Source organism: Myripristis murdjan, chromosome 13 (assembly GCF_902150065.1).
Source record: "Myripristis murdjan chromosome 13, fMyrMur1.1, whole genome shotgun sequence".
Taxonomy (NCBI): Eukaryota; Metazoa; Chordata; class Actinopteri; order Holocentriformes; family Holocentridae; genus Myripristis; species Myripristis murdjan.
The window spans coordinates 4469986-4487359 of NC_043992.1; the positions used below are offsets into that span (position 1 = coordinate 4469986).

At 44.8% G+C, this 17374-nt stretch overlaps 1 protein-coding gene across 2 annotated transcripts in view; it reads right to left on the reverse strand.

The window, feature by feature from the left end:
* Positions 1-1059: 1059 nt before the first annotated feature.
* Positions 1060-17374, reverse strand: part of pak1 (p21 protein (Cdc42/Rac)-activated kinase 1) — an 83943-nt gene continuing 67628 nt past the window's right edge. For both annotated transcript variants that reach the window (XM_030066816.1, XM_030066817.1), the window contains 8 exons: positions 15207-15270; positions 14686-14734; positions 13154-13266; positions 10036-10153; positions 9540-9639; positions 8557-8753; positions 7624-7761; positions 1060-5296 (listed from right to left, as the gene is read on the reverse strand). In XM_030066816.1, coding sequence (XP_029922676.1) covers positions 5210-5296; positions 7624-7761; positions 8557-8753; positions 9540-9639; positions 10036-10153; positions 13154-13266; positions 14686-14734; positions 15207-15270 — 866 coding nt within the window. In that variant the 3' untranslated portion in view covers positions 1060-5209. The remainder of the gene's footprint in view (positions 5297-7623; positions 7762-8556; positions 8754-9539; positions 9640-10035; positions 10154-13153; positions 13267-14685; positions 14735-15206; positions 15271-17374) is intronic.

Genomic DNA, 17374 nt, shown 5'->3' on the forward strand with positions numbered 1-17374 from the left:
ATCAATCACCATGAACAGAAACCGAAAAACAAAAGCAACAAGAGTTAATTTCATAGAGTGTTTAGACTGAGTGGAAGAGGTCAGATGCTAGCAAAGGCAGCCACAAGTGTGTGTACAGGACCAGTGAACCCAGTCCAGTGATGACTGAAGCCAGTTATGTGGCCAGTATTAATCAGTTAAGCCACTGTGGCTTGAATGCCCGTGAATAACAATGAAAACACAGACAGCAGTGTCAGTTTTTGTACAGTTTTATTTGTTTCATTTTTAAGAGTTGTTCAAATAATCAAAATGACTTACAAACATAAGTTATGGCTCTGATACACAGGGGAGTGAAGACTTCGTTTGACAGTAACCGTCCACCCTGAACTGAACCAAGCCCCTCCCCTCTTGTCGCCTCCTGGTCTGTGAAATCATGCGGGTGAAGACAACAAGGACGTAATATTTTCACCTCTCCATCCCTGACCTTCCCCCTCCCTTTTGAAGTCTAATTTAAATAATCGTCCACAACCCAAACAATTTGACATGCACTTTGTTTTGTTGTGGAGAGGTGATAATACTGCGCTGTAACCTTTTGTTGTCACTCCACCAACATGGCGGCACGTCCCACCGGTTTTCAGAAACACTCTCTGACAGGTTTTAACTCCTCCGTCCTCTTGGACTGTGGGTTCATGTCAGTCCATGGGTTTGTTTACCTCTGAAAAGTGGGACTCAGCCTGAGAATGGACAGACTTTGGGCTGTACCGAGTCCAAACCCCCTTCAAAGACGCTAAGAGAGCTGTGTGTACCGCTTGTTGATACCACATGGTCTGTTAACACCTTTCATGCAGTGCCCAGATTATTTTTACCAGGATAATGCATGGTGTTGCACTCGGACTACGATCAAACAGTGTTTGCAAATTCTCACCGTGCGGTCACACCGACAACACCATGAGGAGTGAGTTAACACAATACAGTTTGTTTCCTATGAAGCCAGAAAACAAGCTTGTTGTCGGCTGCCTTCAACAGCCAGTCAGATTTCTGCACTTCCTTCTTTACCTGCTGTGGAGACTTAGTTTTATGAACAAGTTCATACTTCTCTAAAAAAATTTTTTTTTTTTTTTTTGAAAGACCACCGGAATAAATGTCTCAAGAACAATGCCTGCAAAGCAGCTGCATCCATCGCTGAGGTCCATGGTGCATTCTGGAGTCCATTAAATAGGCTTTGTTTTTTGTTTTGTTTTTTTAATCAGTTTAATTTTGATTAATGCTACCTAGTTAGTGGCAAGCTTGCTTTATTAAAACCAGATCGTATGATTATTATGTATATTTTACAAGTAATATCATTATTATTAAAGGCAAAGCAACAAAAAAATCCATGCCTTACCTTTTTAAAAAGGATGTGACTGAAGCAAAGCGGCCCTGCCCGCAGTGAGATCAGTGTTTGTTTTAATCTGCATGTAGTATCACATGGGTGGTGCTTGGCTGCCTAAAGTTTAGATTATTTTTCCCACCAACACAGGTTAAAACACACCTTGAGAGTTATTGACAAACACTGTTTGGCTTCGATCTGATCGTCTGATCGACGACTGGCACAGCCAGCGATCAGGGAGCACGGCCCAAACACCATCAACTGGTAAAAATAATATTTCACCAAAGTTACAGAAAAAAAACTGAAGGAGGATTCCTTTATTTCTTTCCATGTGATAGGCAGTTGTTAGGTCTGAGAATAGTCTACATCTGTGACATGCTTAAAAACTCATGATAAAATCACCTACAACAGCTGTTTCAAAGTGAACAGACGTGGTCACCCACTCTTTTACACCTACTGGCACATTAGCACTGAGCTAAACCACATGCTGGCTTTCAGACCATTCTCCTGCCAAAGAAAAAAACACAGAATAATCCTTTAAAGTCCGCCCTGTACCGGGGGTTCAGACAGTGATGTACAGGCAACACTTTAAGGCGACGTCAGCTGGCAGGGGAGACGTGTCGGAGCTCGTCAGAGCCTCGGTTCACCAGATCACACCCACTTTAAAGGAGAGTCTGTTCCTTGGCTTCAGCAGCGGCTCAGCCTGAGTGGGTGGGAGGTGCGGCGGGTTGCTCAAGGACACTTCAGCAGCCAAGTTCACAGTGGCTGCTGCAGGACTCTAATCTGTCACCTCCCTGTTGTGAAGCCCACTCATCACGGGGCTTGAGACTTCCCTCAGATGCCTCTGAAACATCTGGCCTGGCGATGGTGACTGACGGGATGTTGGCACCGCCGGGCGAAAACTTCCTATCGCCCACTTTTGTTGGTGCCTCAGCTGAAAGATTATATGGTAATGTATGGTTTGACAAAATCCTCTCATCTCTTTGAGCGAATGAAACTCTTTAATGAGCCACTGGATCGACTCAAACGTGCATAGAGGTAAACCTAAAAACGCGGCTGCTTTCATTGCCTCCTGATAAGCCAGCGCTGTGCAGATATCTGCTTCTCACCCACCAGCGACGGGGATTTGGATTTAAATTTGCAGAGTCTTCTCGCTGCAATGCTGCCCATCTCCATCGCCTCAAAGTGTTGCCACTGTATCATCACTTTTAGACTGGTACTAAAGTAGTGTTGCACCTGTGAAACAGTTTAAGGCCAGAGGTACATTGATACTACATAAAAAAGAAAGAAAGAAAAAAAGAAAAAGAAATCAAAGTGACTGATTTGAATGTGTGTTTTAGATTGGTTTTGCCTGTCTGGCGTATTTACACTGCAGGCATTTTGCTGATTTCCTTAGGCAGGGTGAAAACACTGGCTTGATGGGTTGATGGGAGCCTGGACTGTTGGGGAGTCAGACCTGTGAGCGCAGGACGGCCCTGCACGCCTGCAGCCAATCCAAAACACACACTCAAATCAGTAGAATCAAATCCAAATTAAAAAAAAAAAAAAAACAGGAAAAGAACTGATCTTTGATCCATTATAAAAACAGAACACGTTGCTAAACAGAGTCTGAGACAGATTGTTCTGACTGATGCTGTACCTTTTTTTTTTTTTTTTTTGGAAGTCAATGCAGCTTGTTTTTCCACATAAAATGTACACCTTACGTTCAGAGGGGGTTTGCGGGGATCTGACAGTCCTCCAGGCATTATTTTTCTTCTTCTTCTTCAGAAAATAGGGTTGAGATATGATCTTTCCTACCTTTATCGTACACAAGCATCCTTCATGTATCGTCACTATACGTTTTCAGCATTATCACAATTCTTTTTTTTTTTTTTTCTTAAACGTACCATATAAAAAAAGGTTGTTTGACATGCGCGTTCTCTCCCTCACAGTCCCAGCGTCAAGCCGGCAGACAGTGAAGACCCAGAGCCCACGACGGAGCCAGTTTGGCAGGGTGGATTATGGGTAAACATGGAATCTCGGCACTGTACAAACTCCTGCTTTACGTGGAGGTTCAGCTCAGCGCACAGCCGCTTCAGAGAGTCACATTTTGTACTTGTATCAGCGTTTCCAAATTATAGGTTTGTGTTGCAGCGAATACAAAAATCTAAGATTGCATGATGTCATTTTGAGCTACCACCCATTTCCTCCTGTCTGCACCGGGGTTATGTTTGAGATATTTAACACTGATGATGAAGGCTTCATATCTGATTGAAGGATTATCTTCGTCTGTGGATGTTGTTTTTCACACTGCACAAGAATAAATATTAGCAAAAGGCTTTACTCTGAAGGATGAAAGTGAGCCCTGACATCTCCAGCTATGCCGTCTGTGTGCTGACTGCCTGGGCAAGGACAGGGAAAACTCTGACCACCGGTGCAAAGAAGTCTGGTATTATCCTTTAAGAATCAATTTGTTTAAGCTTCCATTTCTACAAATGACTGAAGTCTGGAGAAAACAGTTTTTGTTGACAGCAACAAGGACGACTGGCATTGCAACACGAGTTTGAGTTTTGGGCCCAGCAGGCATCCTAATCCTGCAAAACGCGGGTCTAACATCAGAAGAGTTTAGTTCATAATTCAGCCTAATAATGTGCAAACTTCCACGGGGGCTGAGAGGCTTCGCTGGAACAACTGAAGTGAGGCGGCTGGCACTGAGACGGGCGCGCAGGCATCAGGTCCTTGGTGATGGTCCCGGAAGAAGAGCGTGCAGCCAACATGGCTGCCGGTGAAAACCACCCACGTCCAAACTCAGTCCATCGAGGGCTCCGGGTGTGCCAGTGTTTCCTCATTATAATTCATATTATTAATATTCTATAACTCACAGCTCACACTGCAGACAGGACAAAGTACCAAACCTCACCAGCTCTTTGTCAAAAAACTACCGTGGGTAACGCTACAATCAACTTAATTAACATCCCGATCCCCAGCCCGCCCATCCCCCGACCACGACAAACACACACACACGCGCGCGCACACACACACACACAACTCAATTAAAAACACGACAAAAGCACTTTCAGATAGAAGACGGGAATAACAGTCAGTCAGACAGACAGGTAAAATACTCCGACCCAGACCCAGAGGACAATAACAAGCCAGGACCTTGGCTAGTCCCCCTAACACACACACACACACGCACACACACACACGCACACACACATGCACGCACACACACACAAACAGTCTGCAGCAGAGAGTTGGTTGGCTGATGTGGTCCGGCGCTTTCACAGACAAGGGAGAAAACAAAACAACAAAATACAACATAACTCCCATGAGTCTTTGGGCTCTGTTGAAACACTCTCCTCCATTCAGGTTCTTCGTACCGGGCAGGATGATGATGATGATGATGATGATGATGATGATGATGATGACGACGACACTGCTTCGCCACCGACTGATGATCTCATCCACTCGGCCCCTTCTTCCTCTCCTCCGGTCGTGGAGTGTTGATGAAAAGATGATTGGAAAAAAACTGCATCCGTTTCTGGCCGTTTCTACCTGGTGTGTGTGTGTCTCTGTGTGTGTGTGTGTGTGTGTGTGTGTGTGTGTGTGAGGAAGGGTGGGGGCGGGGTGCTGGGGAGGTCAAACTTGGGTTCAGAGGTAAAAGAAAGCAGGGAGGGGAAGAGAGGAGCTGCAGGTGTTGGATGCATCTTGTCACCCCACCAGGAGTCATGGCCACCCTTCCTCCCAACACCCAAAATAATAATAATAATAAAAAAAAAAACAGGAGTGGGAGGGAGAGAAGGAGAGACGGAGGAGTGGGAGCAGGGCGGGACAGAGAGATGGAGAGATTGATGAATGGATAACAGAGTGCAAGGCTAGCTAGCGGTTGTTCTTGGCGGCCTCCTTGGCAGCCAGAATGAGAGGAGTCAGACTGGAGAGAGGCTTGGCCACCTTCAGAAACTGATGCTGAGAGGGAGAGAGGGAGAGGAGGAGGAGAGGGAGGAGAGAGAAGGAGGAGACAGGGAGTGCAGGAAGGAGAAGAGAGGAAAAGAGAGGAAAGGATGTAGGAGTTAGGAGAGGTTAGGAGAGAGGAAAAAGGAGGGAAGAATGGTAGGAAGGTAGGAAATGGGGAGGGAGGCATGTGAGGGAAAGAGATGGAGAGGGAGGAGAGGGACAGGAGGAAGGGAGAAGAGGGAGGAAGGGAAGGAGAGAAGAAAAGAGGGAAGGAGAGGACAGAGAAAAGGAAGGAAAGAGGGTGGGAGTGAGGAAGAGATAGAAGACAAGGAGGGAAGAAAGAGAGAGAAAAGGAAGGAGGGAAAGATAACAGGGAGAGGAGGTGTGGAGGGAGGAGAGAGAGAGAAAGACAAAACTTTAATAGGAAGTCAAATCCATTTTTCAACATTTAATCACAAACCTGTTTTGGAAAAATAAAACTCTGGACAGAATACATTTGGCTGTGATTGAAAGGAGTTTCATTTTTTTCACGAATCAATAAAGTGACCGAGTAATGACTCTGTCTCTGGAACAAAGATCTTTTCTTTAATTACCAAAATCCGTCCTGGAGTTGCTCCAGGGTTGACTTTCTGTGCAAAAGTTTCTCTAAAAAGGCAGCGAGTGAGAGTTTTACTGCACCGCTGTCCTCATCTAACCCTGAAGAACATCCTTTATGCTGATGCTCACACACACACACACACACACACACACACACACACACACACATACTCTCTCATGAGCCAAGCTTAGATGCAACTACTTCAGAGAATAGATTCTCCCCATCCTGCTTTAGAGCATGCACACACTCACTCACACACACACACACACTCTCTCTCTCTCACTCTCTCTCTCTCTCACTCACACACACACACACACACACACACACACACACAGCCATTAAATTCAATTACTTCCTCAACAGTCCTCCCACTGAAGCTGTTTCAGTGTGGCTCAGGTTCTCCTCTGTGTATTTTCGCAGCCCTGACTCATCCTGCAGTCGCACAGCTTCACTTCTCTTTAGCGCCTCTTAAAAACATTTCTGAAACGCACGCTCCAGCCCTCGTCCCTCCGTCCAGCCGCTCCGTCCGGCCTGTTTTTGTGGCACCAGTTTGAATTTTTTTTTTTTTTTTTTTTTTTTTATCTGCAGAGGTGCAAACCTTCCTTTACTTTCACCAGGAAAGGTTTCTGTCAGCTCATGCAGTAGCAGAACCTTTGAAAAAAAAGTTTGCTACAGAGAGTTGAAAGCTGCACGAAGGCAAAATAACACATAAGTCGTCAGGTTAAATCAATGCCACGACAGAAAAGAGCATCCCAGGCACCTCAACTGAGACGCTGTAACTTCAGCCTGTAAGTCTGGTGTCAGCTGAGGCCACGCACTGGAGATGTTCTCACTAACTGGCAAACAAAAACTCTTCATTTTCTCTTTAGTCTATTTTTTTTATCTATTGGAGCCATTTTACCCGCAGTATTGTCTTGCTCATGATGTAAACAGCTCTTTAAATAAAACATGACCTTGGCCACTGCAGGACACTGAAAACTGCTGCATGTCTGTGTTTGCTCTGCTAGGCGACACATAGCAGAGAAGACGTACAGAAAACAAAGAGAATGTCTGAGGAAAGGTGAGTACAGGTTGAGTCCATCAGGTGGCAGAACTCTTTCAGGTTCTCTTCGGGCGGAACGTGCAGGACTTGCTGCTTGCTGCTCTGCTACCAGAGGCGATAGTGAAGATTTGACTAACGGTGGGAACACGGAGCCTCTCTGCTGAGGATGTGCTCAGGCCTTGGATCCTGCCGTGTGAGCTCCACAGAGGAAGTCTGGTGTCTGGATCTTGTTGGCCCTCTAAACAGGCGGTCGCCTAACCGCTGGCTACAGAAGGAGCTAGCTGCCCTCCTGTGGTGTTCAGACCAAGACTCCTGTCCTGTGTTTCAGCTGAACACAGTGAGGAGATGACGACGACATTTTCATTTTTGAGTGAACTCTTCCTTTAAAACAGTCTTCCTGTGCTGCCACTGGGTATTGCCGATGTGCCGAGTTACCTTGTGCAGCTTTGATAACGCACTAAATGTTCCCAGTCAGCAGTATCACAGGTGCTTTCAAGTGACACTCTGTGTTTCTTTATTCTGATTGGCCGGTTTCTATTTTCAGAGCTCAGAAGCTCATTGGTTATCGCTTCTACACACAGTCAATATGCGAACCAAAGAACCTGAACAACAGCTTCCTGTCAGCTTGTCTGTCATCTAGATGAGATTACTCTTCCAGACACGCACACGCACACACGCACGCACACACACAGTGTGTACCTGCAGCAGCTCCTTGGCCGACCCTCTCTTCTCCACGTCCATCTCCAGGCAGCGGTTCAGAAAGTCTCTGAATATGGCCGACAGTTTCTCGGGGTTCTGCAGCTCCGGCGTCCCGTTGGTTGCTATGAGATACAGCGCCTAGGCAACGGAAAACACCGCAACACGTTAGACGTCTTCATGTGAAAGATGGACATGAAGATGTTACCAAGGTTACTGCTTGACCTTTTCACACACTTTTTCATACTTTAAAAAAAAAAAAAAAAAAAAAAAAAAAAAAACATTATTTCAATTCAACCCTGTTGTCCATGTTTTGCATGTAAAAGGTAGAAATTAGGCTTTGCCTTGCATGTGCAAAACTCTGCTATTAAAATACAAGGATGAAGAGAAAATACATGAGTCATAAAAGATAACTGCCATGTAAATCATACTCAAACATAAATAAATAATAAAAAAAAGGTTATTAACAAAAAATAACTACATGTTCTGTGTATTTCCATTAGGGAGACAAATCTAATTCCTCAGTGTAAATCAGAATGACATCAGACAAATTCAAAGCTCCACCAGATGAATGGAGCTTTCTGGTTGGCCTGTCAGGGATGTTTACCGTCAGCCACAGGCCGTCATATTTCATGCTGCCTGGAGACCAAAACCAAGACATGAACTTGGACATAATCTAATGCTCCCAGTGACGACCACACAGCCGTGATGGGAAGGGGGAGCGGCGGCGTGTTAAACATTTCTGGGAAGTTGTGATGAACCGATATTTCACCGAGTCACGCTGCTCTCACAGCGTTTGAGTCTGCAGTTATTACATCATTTCTTTACCCTTTCTAATTTAAAACATTATAACTCACTTAAACGTATTTTTATGACTCATTTCTCTCAGCATATCAACACTTACACACACACACACACACACACACAGTCACACACCCTGAGTGGGTTTTCGTTCAGGTACGGCGGCTCTCCCTCCACCATCTCGATGGCCATGATGCCCAGAGACCAGATGTCCACTTTGGGACCGTAGGCTTTGCGGGTCACGACCTCGGGCGCCATCCAGTATGGCGTCCCAACCATGGTGCTGCGTTTACTCTGCTCTGGCGTGATCTGGGCGCAAAAGCCAAAGTCAGCTGGGAAGGGAGGGAAGAGAGAGAGAGCAGAAAAAAAATCAGTGCATTCCCCTCTCAGTTTCTCCCGGATTTTTGAATGTTTTTTTTTTTTTTCTAAATGACCATTAGGGGTCACAGAAGTTATTCAGTACATTAATGAGGACTGAGGAGGAAAGTTTACATACAGTTGCATTAAAAAAAAAATTGCATGCAGCAACAGTAATTTAGACTGGAGTCGACTCTAAATATTTAATAGTTGCTCGATATACTTGTAGTAATTTTTTTTAGGACTTAAAAACATATTGAGATTTTTGGTTTCAGTAACAAACACACAAATACAAAAAATTGTCTTTTATATATTACAACACTACTGGCAATATCATTAACTCAGAAATAAGGGGAAACATAAATAAATCAATAAATTATAGGTGTAAAAGCACATGCCAGTTACCAGAGGGGAGAAAGAAAAAAGATAAATAATAAAAAATAAAGTATATAAAATAGATTGTCTGTCCTAACTGGTATATCATAAAGGACCACAAGTAGAGGAAGTGACCATAATGATGTAAAGAAAAAAGAGAGAGAGTGAGAGAGAGAGAGAGATGAGGAAAGACGTAAAGAGAGATAACTTGGTTAAAATGGAGCCAGAGCTCCCCCTGCTGGTCAACAGGAGCAACTGCAACAACAATCCCCAATCAGAGCGACTGCTGCTGATCAAATTAAAGAACAATAAGCAGAAGTTATTACAAAAAAGTTATTGTTATTGTTATTAAAGAAGTTATTAAAAAACTCATAAAATGGACTGACTGAGTTTGACAGAGCCGTCCATGCCCAGCAGGATGTTGTCGCTCTTAATGTCTCGATGGATGACCTGGTTTGAGTGGAGGAACTCCAACGCCTGTAGACACTGGAGAGAGAGACAGACAGAGAGTTAGAGAGAGAGAGAGACAGAGAGAGAGACAGACAGAGAGAGAGAGAGAGAGAGAAAGAGAGAGAAACAGGCACTCATTCTAATTAAAAAATCATCAGTCAGTCATTCTCTCTCACTCTGCAGCTCAAACACACACACACACACACACACACACAGATTTCTGTCACCCATATCAACGCTTGTCTACTTTAGAAAAATCCTAGTTAGACTGAATTTTTATATAAAAATCACAAAATAAGTCGGTGTGTAAGTGGCTCTATTTTGGCGTGTGGGCTTTTTTAGGAGCCCTCTCCTCAGCCGAGCGCCAACTTTAACCGGCGCCTGTCACGTCACGTCAGGCTCTCACTTGTTTTGGAGGTGAATCTGTCTTACCTCTCTGCACACGGCGGCAATCTGGGCTTCGTCCATGCAGGTTTCCGTGACGACGTCAGTCAGCGAACCTCCGGCCAGGTACTCCATCACCACCCAGAGCTCGTCGCCCACCAGGTAACTATGGCAACCAGACACACGTACGATATTTATCGTTAGACAACATGAAGTTTAATACCATTTAAGCTTCCTGGTCACTGTGTAGTCACATGCTGCAGGAAACACAGACACACAAAAAGGAAAATAGTCTTCCCAAAAAGACAAGAAATCCAAAGTATCAACATAGCAATATAGCAATATGTCATTATACAGTGTCGTTCCTCACATATATTTTATTTTTTTACATGTCAAACACTTCAAGATGGAGCCATGCTTATTTCAAATATTGATAACAGATACTTTTGGCCTTTTTCTCTGTTTGTTTATGTCAGTTTCTAGGCTGGGAGCATCTCAGGAGTTCCTGGGAACAAAATCAAGATGAGCTTGTAGGAGGTGAGACTCAAATATTAGAGACCTGCACTTTGTGGCCTCCTTAACAACTTGATTAAAGTTATATAATAATTAATTAATAATAATATTTTTTTTTTTTTCAGATCAGCCTTGAGATCACGCCAGTGTATCCAACCACAGATTCTCCAATTCATCAGCTGACCTATCCTAAGTCCCGCCCCCCTTAGTTACTGTTGCTATGCTCTCAGCCATGCAGAAAGTGAAAATCAGTGATAGGCCGCTCAGTGTGTCTGTTCCTGCACGTTTAAACAGACATGCATGTTATATATGTATGTTTTCAGTGTCTTCTGCTGAACCTAACCGTGTCGGGGTTGACCTTGACTTTTACAGGACGACCTTCCAAAAGCCTGCCTCTGCCGTGTCCTGGACACACTCCTCCAGCAGGAAGCTGCTTTAAACGGCTCTTTCTCTCTGTGTCCGTCCCCACAGTTTCAATCAGACATGCAACATGACGTTTATCCAAATGTTCAGCCTCCTCTGAGTGGAAACATGTCATGGTCAAAGCAGCTGCACCTCCTCTTTTTACACTGCGTCTCTCCAAAGTCGTCGGTGTCTGTCAGACTGTGCTAGGCTAAATTAGCTGACCTGCTAACTGCCTAGCTTGTAGAGCAGGGTTGGGTCTGGTCAGGGCTCCAGTCAGGGTCAGGGTCAGGGTCGGGTCAGGGTCAGGTCAGGGTCAGGTCACGGTCAGGGTCAGGGTTGGGACAGGGCTGGGTCAGGGTCGGGTCAGGGTCAGGGTTGGGACAGGGCTGGGTCAGGGTCGTGATTGGGTCAGGGTTGGGGTTGGGTCAGGGTCGGGGGTTGGGTCAGGGTTGGGTCAGGGTCGGCTTGGGGTTGGGTCAGAGTCGGGTCGTGGTTGGGTCTGGGTCAGGTCGGGGTTGGGTCAGGGTCAGGGTTGGGTCAGGGTTGGGTCAGGGTCGGGTCGGGGTCAGGTCAGGGTTGGGTCAGGGTCAGGTCGGGGTTGGGTCAGGGTCAGGTTGGGGTTGGGTCAGGGTCAGGTCAGGGTTGGGTCAGGGTTGGGTCAAGGTCGGGTCGGGGTCAGGTCAGGGTTGGGTCAGGGTTGGGTCGGGGTCAGGTCGGGTCAGGATCAGGTCGGGGTCAGGTCAGGGTCGGGGTCAGGGTCCGGGTCAGGGTCCGGGTCGGGGTTGGGTCAGAGTCGGGTCGGGTCGGGGTTGGGTCAGGGTCAGATCAGTCTGATTAAATGGTCGAGGAGATCAATAAAGTTGGTTCCGGTTCCAAACCTCAGTTGGTTCAAGGTCTTCTGTTTTTTCTTTGTCTCTCTTCTTACTTTATATTTTTAAACCAGTCGCCTCCAGTAGCCTCGACTCCAGCAGGACCTCACTGACCCTGACTGCTCATTAACTGTGGACTCAGGAACACAGCGTCGTATTCAGGCAGGATGTGTGAATATGCAGGCCATGTTGGTCTGTATAGTACTGAGTGTGTGTAAAAAAACATGTAAAAAATCAAATGTAAAGGCAGTTGGATGCTTTGACATTGAAAACTTTGAGAAGCTTTGAGAAATGCTAACATGCTGTAAATATCCTCTACTGTACCTCAAACATGTTATCTCTCCACCTTTCTCTCTCTCTCTCACACACACACACACACACACGCAGTCTATCAGCGACACTGAAAGCCTGGTTTCCGTGGCGACGACAGCATTAACCCCAGTCATGTGTGTCTATCGTTGTCTCCCAGTCAGACAGGTAACTACGGTAACCAACGATTGTGTTTTCCCAGAAGCTGCTGGGTTGCCATGGTAACAGTAACACAAATGAACTTCAGGGCTCCTGTCATTGTTTGGTTTGCACGGCACAAGGCCGAGGCGCACACTGTGCCTCTGTGTCAGGGGAGGCTTGGAGAGGCTTGGAGAGGCAGGGACATTTACAGGAGCAAAGCAGAATGCTTTTTTCAGCTTTCTTACACCCATTTTTTGCATCAGGTGGTTTTCAGCTGATTGAGGAAGACAATATTAAAACTAGAAGCATCTGGCACAGGCTCCAAAACCGTTTATATGCGTTTACTGTTTCAAAACAGCACATGAACGCAGCGCTGGTTAGCAATCGGCGTCAACTAGAGGCTGTCGGACTCCAACATCAGCGCCTGAACGCAGCACACAAGCTGCCTCGCCTCTTTCTATCCTGCTGGCAGAAGCAACCATCCATCCATCCATCCATTGTCCAAACCGCTTATCCTCACAAGGGTCGTGGGGGGTTGCTGGAGCCTATCCCAGCGCTCACTGGGCAGAAGGCAGGGAAACACCCTGGACAGGACGCCAGTCCATCGCAGGGCCAGAAGCAACCAGGAAGGATGATTCCTGGAACACTTGAGGTCATGGAAACGCTCCCACTTGGTTATAATTTAGTCGTGAAGAGTCTCGGAGCCTCACATGCCGGTGGTGGGCTGAGGCTGATTTGGCTATTGGAGCTAAATTTGGACACTTGATTATAAATGAAAACTTTCGCTCTAAAACAGCGACTGCATGTTTGTTTGTGTCAGAGCAGAAAACGCAGTGACATTACATCGTCATTTTCCATTTACATCAAAGTTTCACCGTGATTTTCATACTGTGGTGAAGTGTGTGTGTGTGTGTGTGTGTGTGTCTAACCTGTCCAGGTAGTTGACTATGTTGGGGTTCTTGTTTTCCCTCATAACCAGAATCTCATTGATGATCAGCTCCTTCTTGGGCTGCTGCTGCAGGTTCATCTGTTTAATGGCCACCTGACAAACAGAGACATTGTTCATGCTGCACTGTGTTTGGAACAATTCATGCTAATAAAGCCACCTGAGATGAATAAAGACTGGAAAAGAGGTGTGTGGCAGGCAGAGAGGGGGAAAAAACATGATGAGGAGACAGAAGTGACTGAGGAGGAATGAACGGAGACAGGAGAAAGAGGAGGGAAACAAGACGGATATTTTCTCCTCCTCCTCTTTTCCCCCGCCTGCCTGCCTGTCTGTCTCTTCTCTAAATCCAAAGGTATTAAAAGGTTGTTAGGCAGCGTAGCATGACAGACGTTCACAACTCAACACGGCGGCCTAATGCTCGCTGAGTGAAACTGAGGAGGATTAGCTTGACAGACGAGCTGAGCGCCTTTAAAATTAACCTGAGAGTCAGAGGCGAGCCTCCGCACTGTTTAATGCCACGGCGTCTCCACTGCCAAAACTACAGCTCAGCTTCCTTTACTCTGACGCTCCTCTCTCTCCCTCACCTTCCCCTGCTAAAGGTGTAGCTTACGGGTGATTAAGTCTGAGGTGAGTGCAGTTTCAGGGCAGGCTCAGTCTGGGATGCTTTTGCTGCTTTACAAGAATATGAGAATTCAGATTCTAACACTGCAAAAACTCAAAATCTTACCAAGATTATTTGTCTTATTTCAAGTCAAAAATGTCTTATTACTAGTCAAAATATCTCATTACACTTAAAATAAGACATGATCACCTCAGAAGTAACTTGTTTTTAGACAACTGTCTCTTGTTTCAAGTGAAAATTTGCTTGAAACAAGTGAAAATTTGCTTGTTTCATTGGCAAAATTTGGTTCTTGTTTCTAGCTCATTTTCACTTATTTCAAGTGAATTTTCACTTTTTCCACTGGCAAATTTTGCCAATGAAACAAGCAAAATTGTCTAAAAACAAGTTACTTCTGAGGTGATCATGTCTTATTTTAAGTGTAATGAGATATTTTGACTAGAAATAAGACATTTTTGACTTGAATTAAGACAAATAATCTTGGTAAGATTTTGCGTTTTTGCAGTGCATTAGCAGTTTGACACCCGGATGGATGTCGGATGTCTCGTGTTTTAATGCCTGTGGGAGACGTCCGTTTAACCCGTCACGCTCCAGCATTCATTTCCCTTCAGCTTACCCTCAACCACGCAGCCTCGAGCTTCCTGACTGAACCTGATGCTCAGATTTCAGTGAAAGCAGAAATTTCTGATGTTGGCTGGACAAACCGGACAGAGAGCAGATATCCTCCCGTTTCCCTAAAACGTCTCGTTAGCATCGCTAGCGTTCCCAGTTTAAACCAAAGGGTGAGAGGGATGAGGAGGAGGAGGGAGTGGAGGAGGAGCAGGGCAGACAGCAGGGATGCAGGAGGAAGAAGAGGCGGAGGAGGGGCGGAGGAGGGGCGGAGGCAGCCGTCTCACCTCCTGTCCTGTGGCGATGTCTATGGCCGTGTAGACCGTCCCAGACGCCCTGAAAGCACACAGGAGGAGAAAAGTCGGGTTTGCTGACACTTGTCTTTAAGTGCACTGTGATCATAAGCCGATTATAAAGCCATTAAAAGCACAGATCAACTTTTCCTCCAATATAATAATCAGATAAACGGCTTCAGGCGAGACACTGAGTCACTGTAAACCTCTCAGGGTGCCTTCATGTAAAACACAGCCACCAAGAGCCCGCCAGGTAACGGCAGGACCCTCTGACATCTGTTGGTGCAGAAACTGAATTTGGTTGATTCTGGACTTATTATTCTGGAAAGGTGGAAAAAATCTTTAATGGTGAGCTGCAGCGCCCCCTATGTGCCAGTCAGTACCGTCTTTTATGTTCAAGCAGCACAAGAGTTTCTGAACTGAATGTATAATATCTTTACTACCACTAATGCTAATTTTAACAACAATAATAATTAACAGCTGGTTTGTAATGAGCAGTTTGCTGGTCGACTTACCCCTGTCCTATCTTTTCAAAGCGCGTGTACTTCTTCTTGGGGTCTCCGACACTCACTATACTCCCTGATAGAGAGAGAGAGAGAGAGAGAGAGAGATTTTGACTTACTGTATTTAGATGTCATGCAAAAAGCCACAGACCTTTGCAATTCATATGTAACCCCTCAACCCACACAAACACACACAAAGAAAAGAAAAAATAGTTACTGGCTCTTCAGTAACGAGGAGTAATGTTTAGAGGATCACAAAGAAAGGAAGGAGGGAAGGAAGGAAGAGAGAAAGAAAGAAAGAAAGAAAGAGAGAAAGAGAGAAAGAAGCAGAGAGGCTCGACTGTTTCAGGCTGAAAGTCCTTCATGTGTTTCACTTCATTTCAGAATCTGAATGGATAGAAGAGCAGCTTTCTTTCTATCCATCCTAATTCTACTGTCTGCACATCCCACGCAGGCCAGTGCAACATGCTGACTGCACAGAGAGACAGAAAGAAAGAGAGACAGACAGAAAGAAAGAGAGAAAGAGGAACAGATTAAAGGGAAATTCACCCAAAAGTTCAACACAGGTGTAATGTGAACCGAGAGAGAGGGAAGCAGAGAAAGAAATAAGAAAGAAAGACAGACAAAAGGAAAGGTGGAAGACAAGAAGAAAGAATGGACAATAAATTCAGATGAAAGAGAAAAATAAAAAAGAAAGGAACAACAGAATGAGTGAAATAAAGGAAAAAACACCTCACAAAAGAAAAGAAAAAGCAGAGGAAAAGAGAAGTAACAAAAAGAGAGAGGGAGAGGCAGAGAGAGAGAGAGAGAGAGACAGAGAGAGAGAGAGAGAGAAAGAGAGAGAGAGAGAGAGAGAGAGAGAGAGAGAGAGAGAGAGAGAGACAGACAGAGAGAGGATGGGAGAGGCCTGGTGTCTCTGCACTTCACAGCAGGAAAGAGATTAAAGGACAAAAAAACAAAAACAAAAACAAAAAAAAACTTTGAGAGTCACTCAGTAACCGCGGGAGATTGGACGGTGGAGAAAGAGAGGAAGACCAATCAGACGTGAGGGTTGGACAGTGGGGGCGGGGACAGTGGACAGCAGGTCTGTCACTCAGAGAGACGGACAGACAGGCAGTAACCTGCTCTTACCAGTAGAGGGAGACCTGAGCACGTCTGGACAGGCAGGGTTCAGAAAACACACAGCGTTTAATCACATTTCAGCAGCACCGCGAGCACGTGTGTGTGTGTGTGTGTGTGTGTGTGTGTGTGGTTTCTAAACAAAATACTGCAGCATGAGCTCTTGTTTTCAAAAAGAACAAACTTAATTATCAGCAATAATAATAATAATAACTAAATAATAATAATAAATAAATAAAAATAAAGGCTGTAATAGAGAAACAAAGCATATACAAGCTTTCCATGTGAGTTTGGGGCATTGTTTTAAAAAGCTTTTAATTAAGCAGAAAAGAACAGACAGAATATAGTAACTCCCCAACAAATACATAAATAAATAAATAAATTCAATTCAATTCAAAAACATTTTCCATTTCATTATAGGGGTCAGCTTGTAAAAGCACAAGCTTTGAATTATACAGATTGGTATCTTGTTTTATAAAAATACGACACTAGCTTGCACTGCAGGTGACATTTTCTGAATGAAGAGCTTTTAATAGTAGCACGGGGTCGTGATTAAAAAAAAACAGGCAATGTTAGGAAGGGACCTGGACCTCACATCTTATTTTTTAACTCCAGACTGTTAAAATTGAATGAACTTGTTGAATTACAGATGCTAGTGGTTATGTTCAAGGCAGATAATAAAGTATTACCAACAAATCTACAAAAAATGTTCACCCTTATAGAGAATGAAGGAAGAAGGAACGGTCACTTTAAGCATCAGTTTGCTAGGACAACATGAAAGCAAATGTGTACTTCAGTGGTGGGAGTGAAACTCTGGAACTCGCTCCATAAAGAGTTAAAGCATTGTAAAAATATATTTCAGTTAAAAAAGGTATTTAAAGAGAGAACAATGAAGTTGTATGAGCACTCATAGAAAGAGACATATCAGGGTCTTTTTCTGTTCTGTTGTTTCTATGACTATCATTACTTGATTGTGACGATGATTGGGTTGATGATGGTGATGATGACGATGATGATGATGATGATGATCGGTTTTGCTCGCTCGTATAGCTGAGTGATAC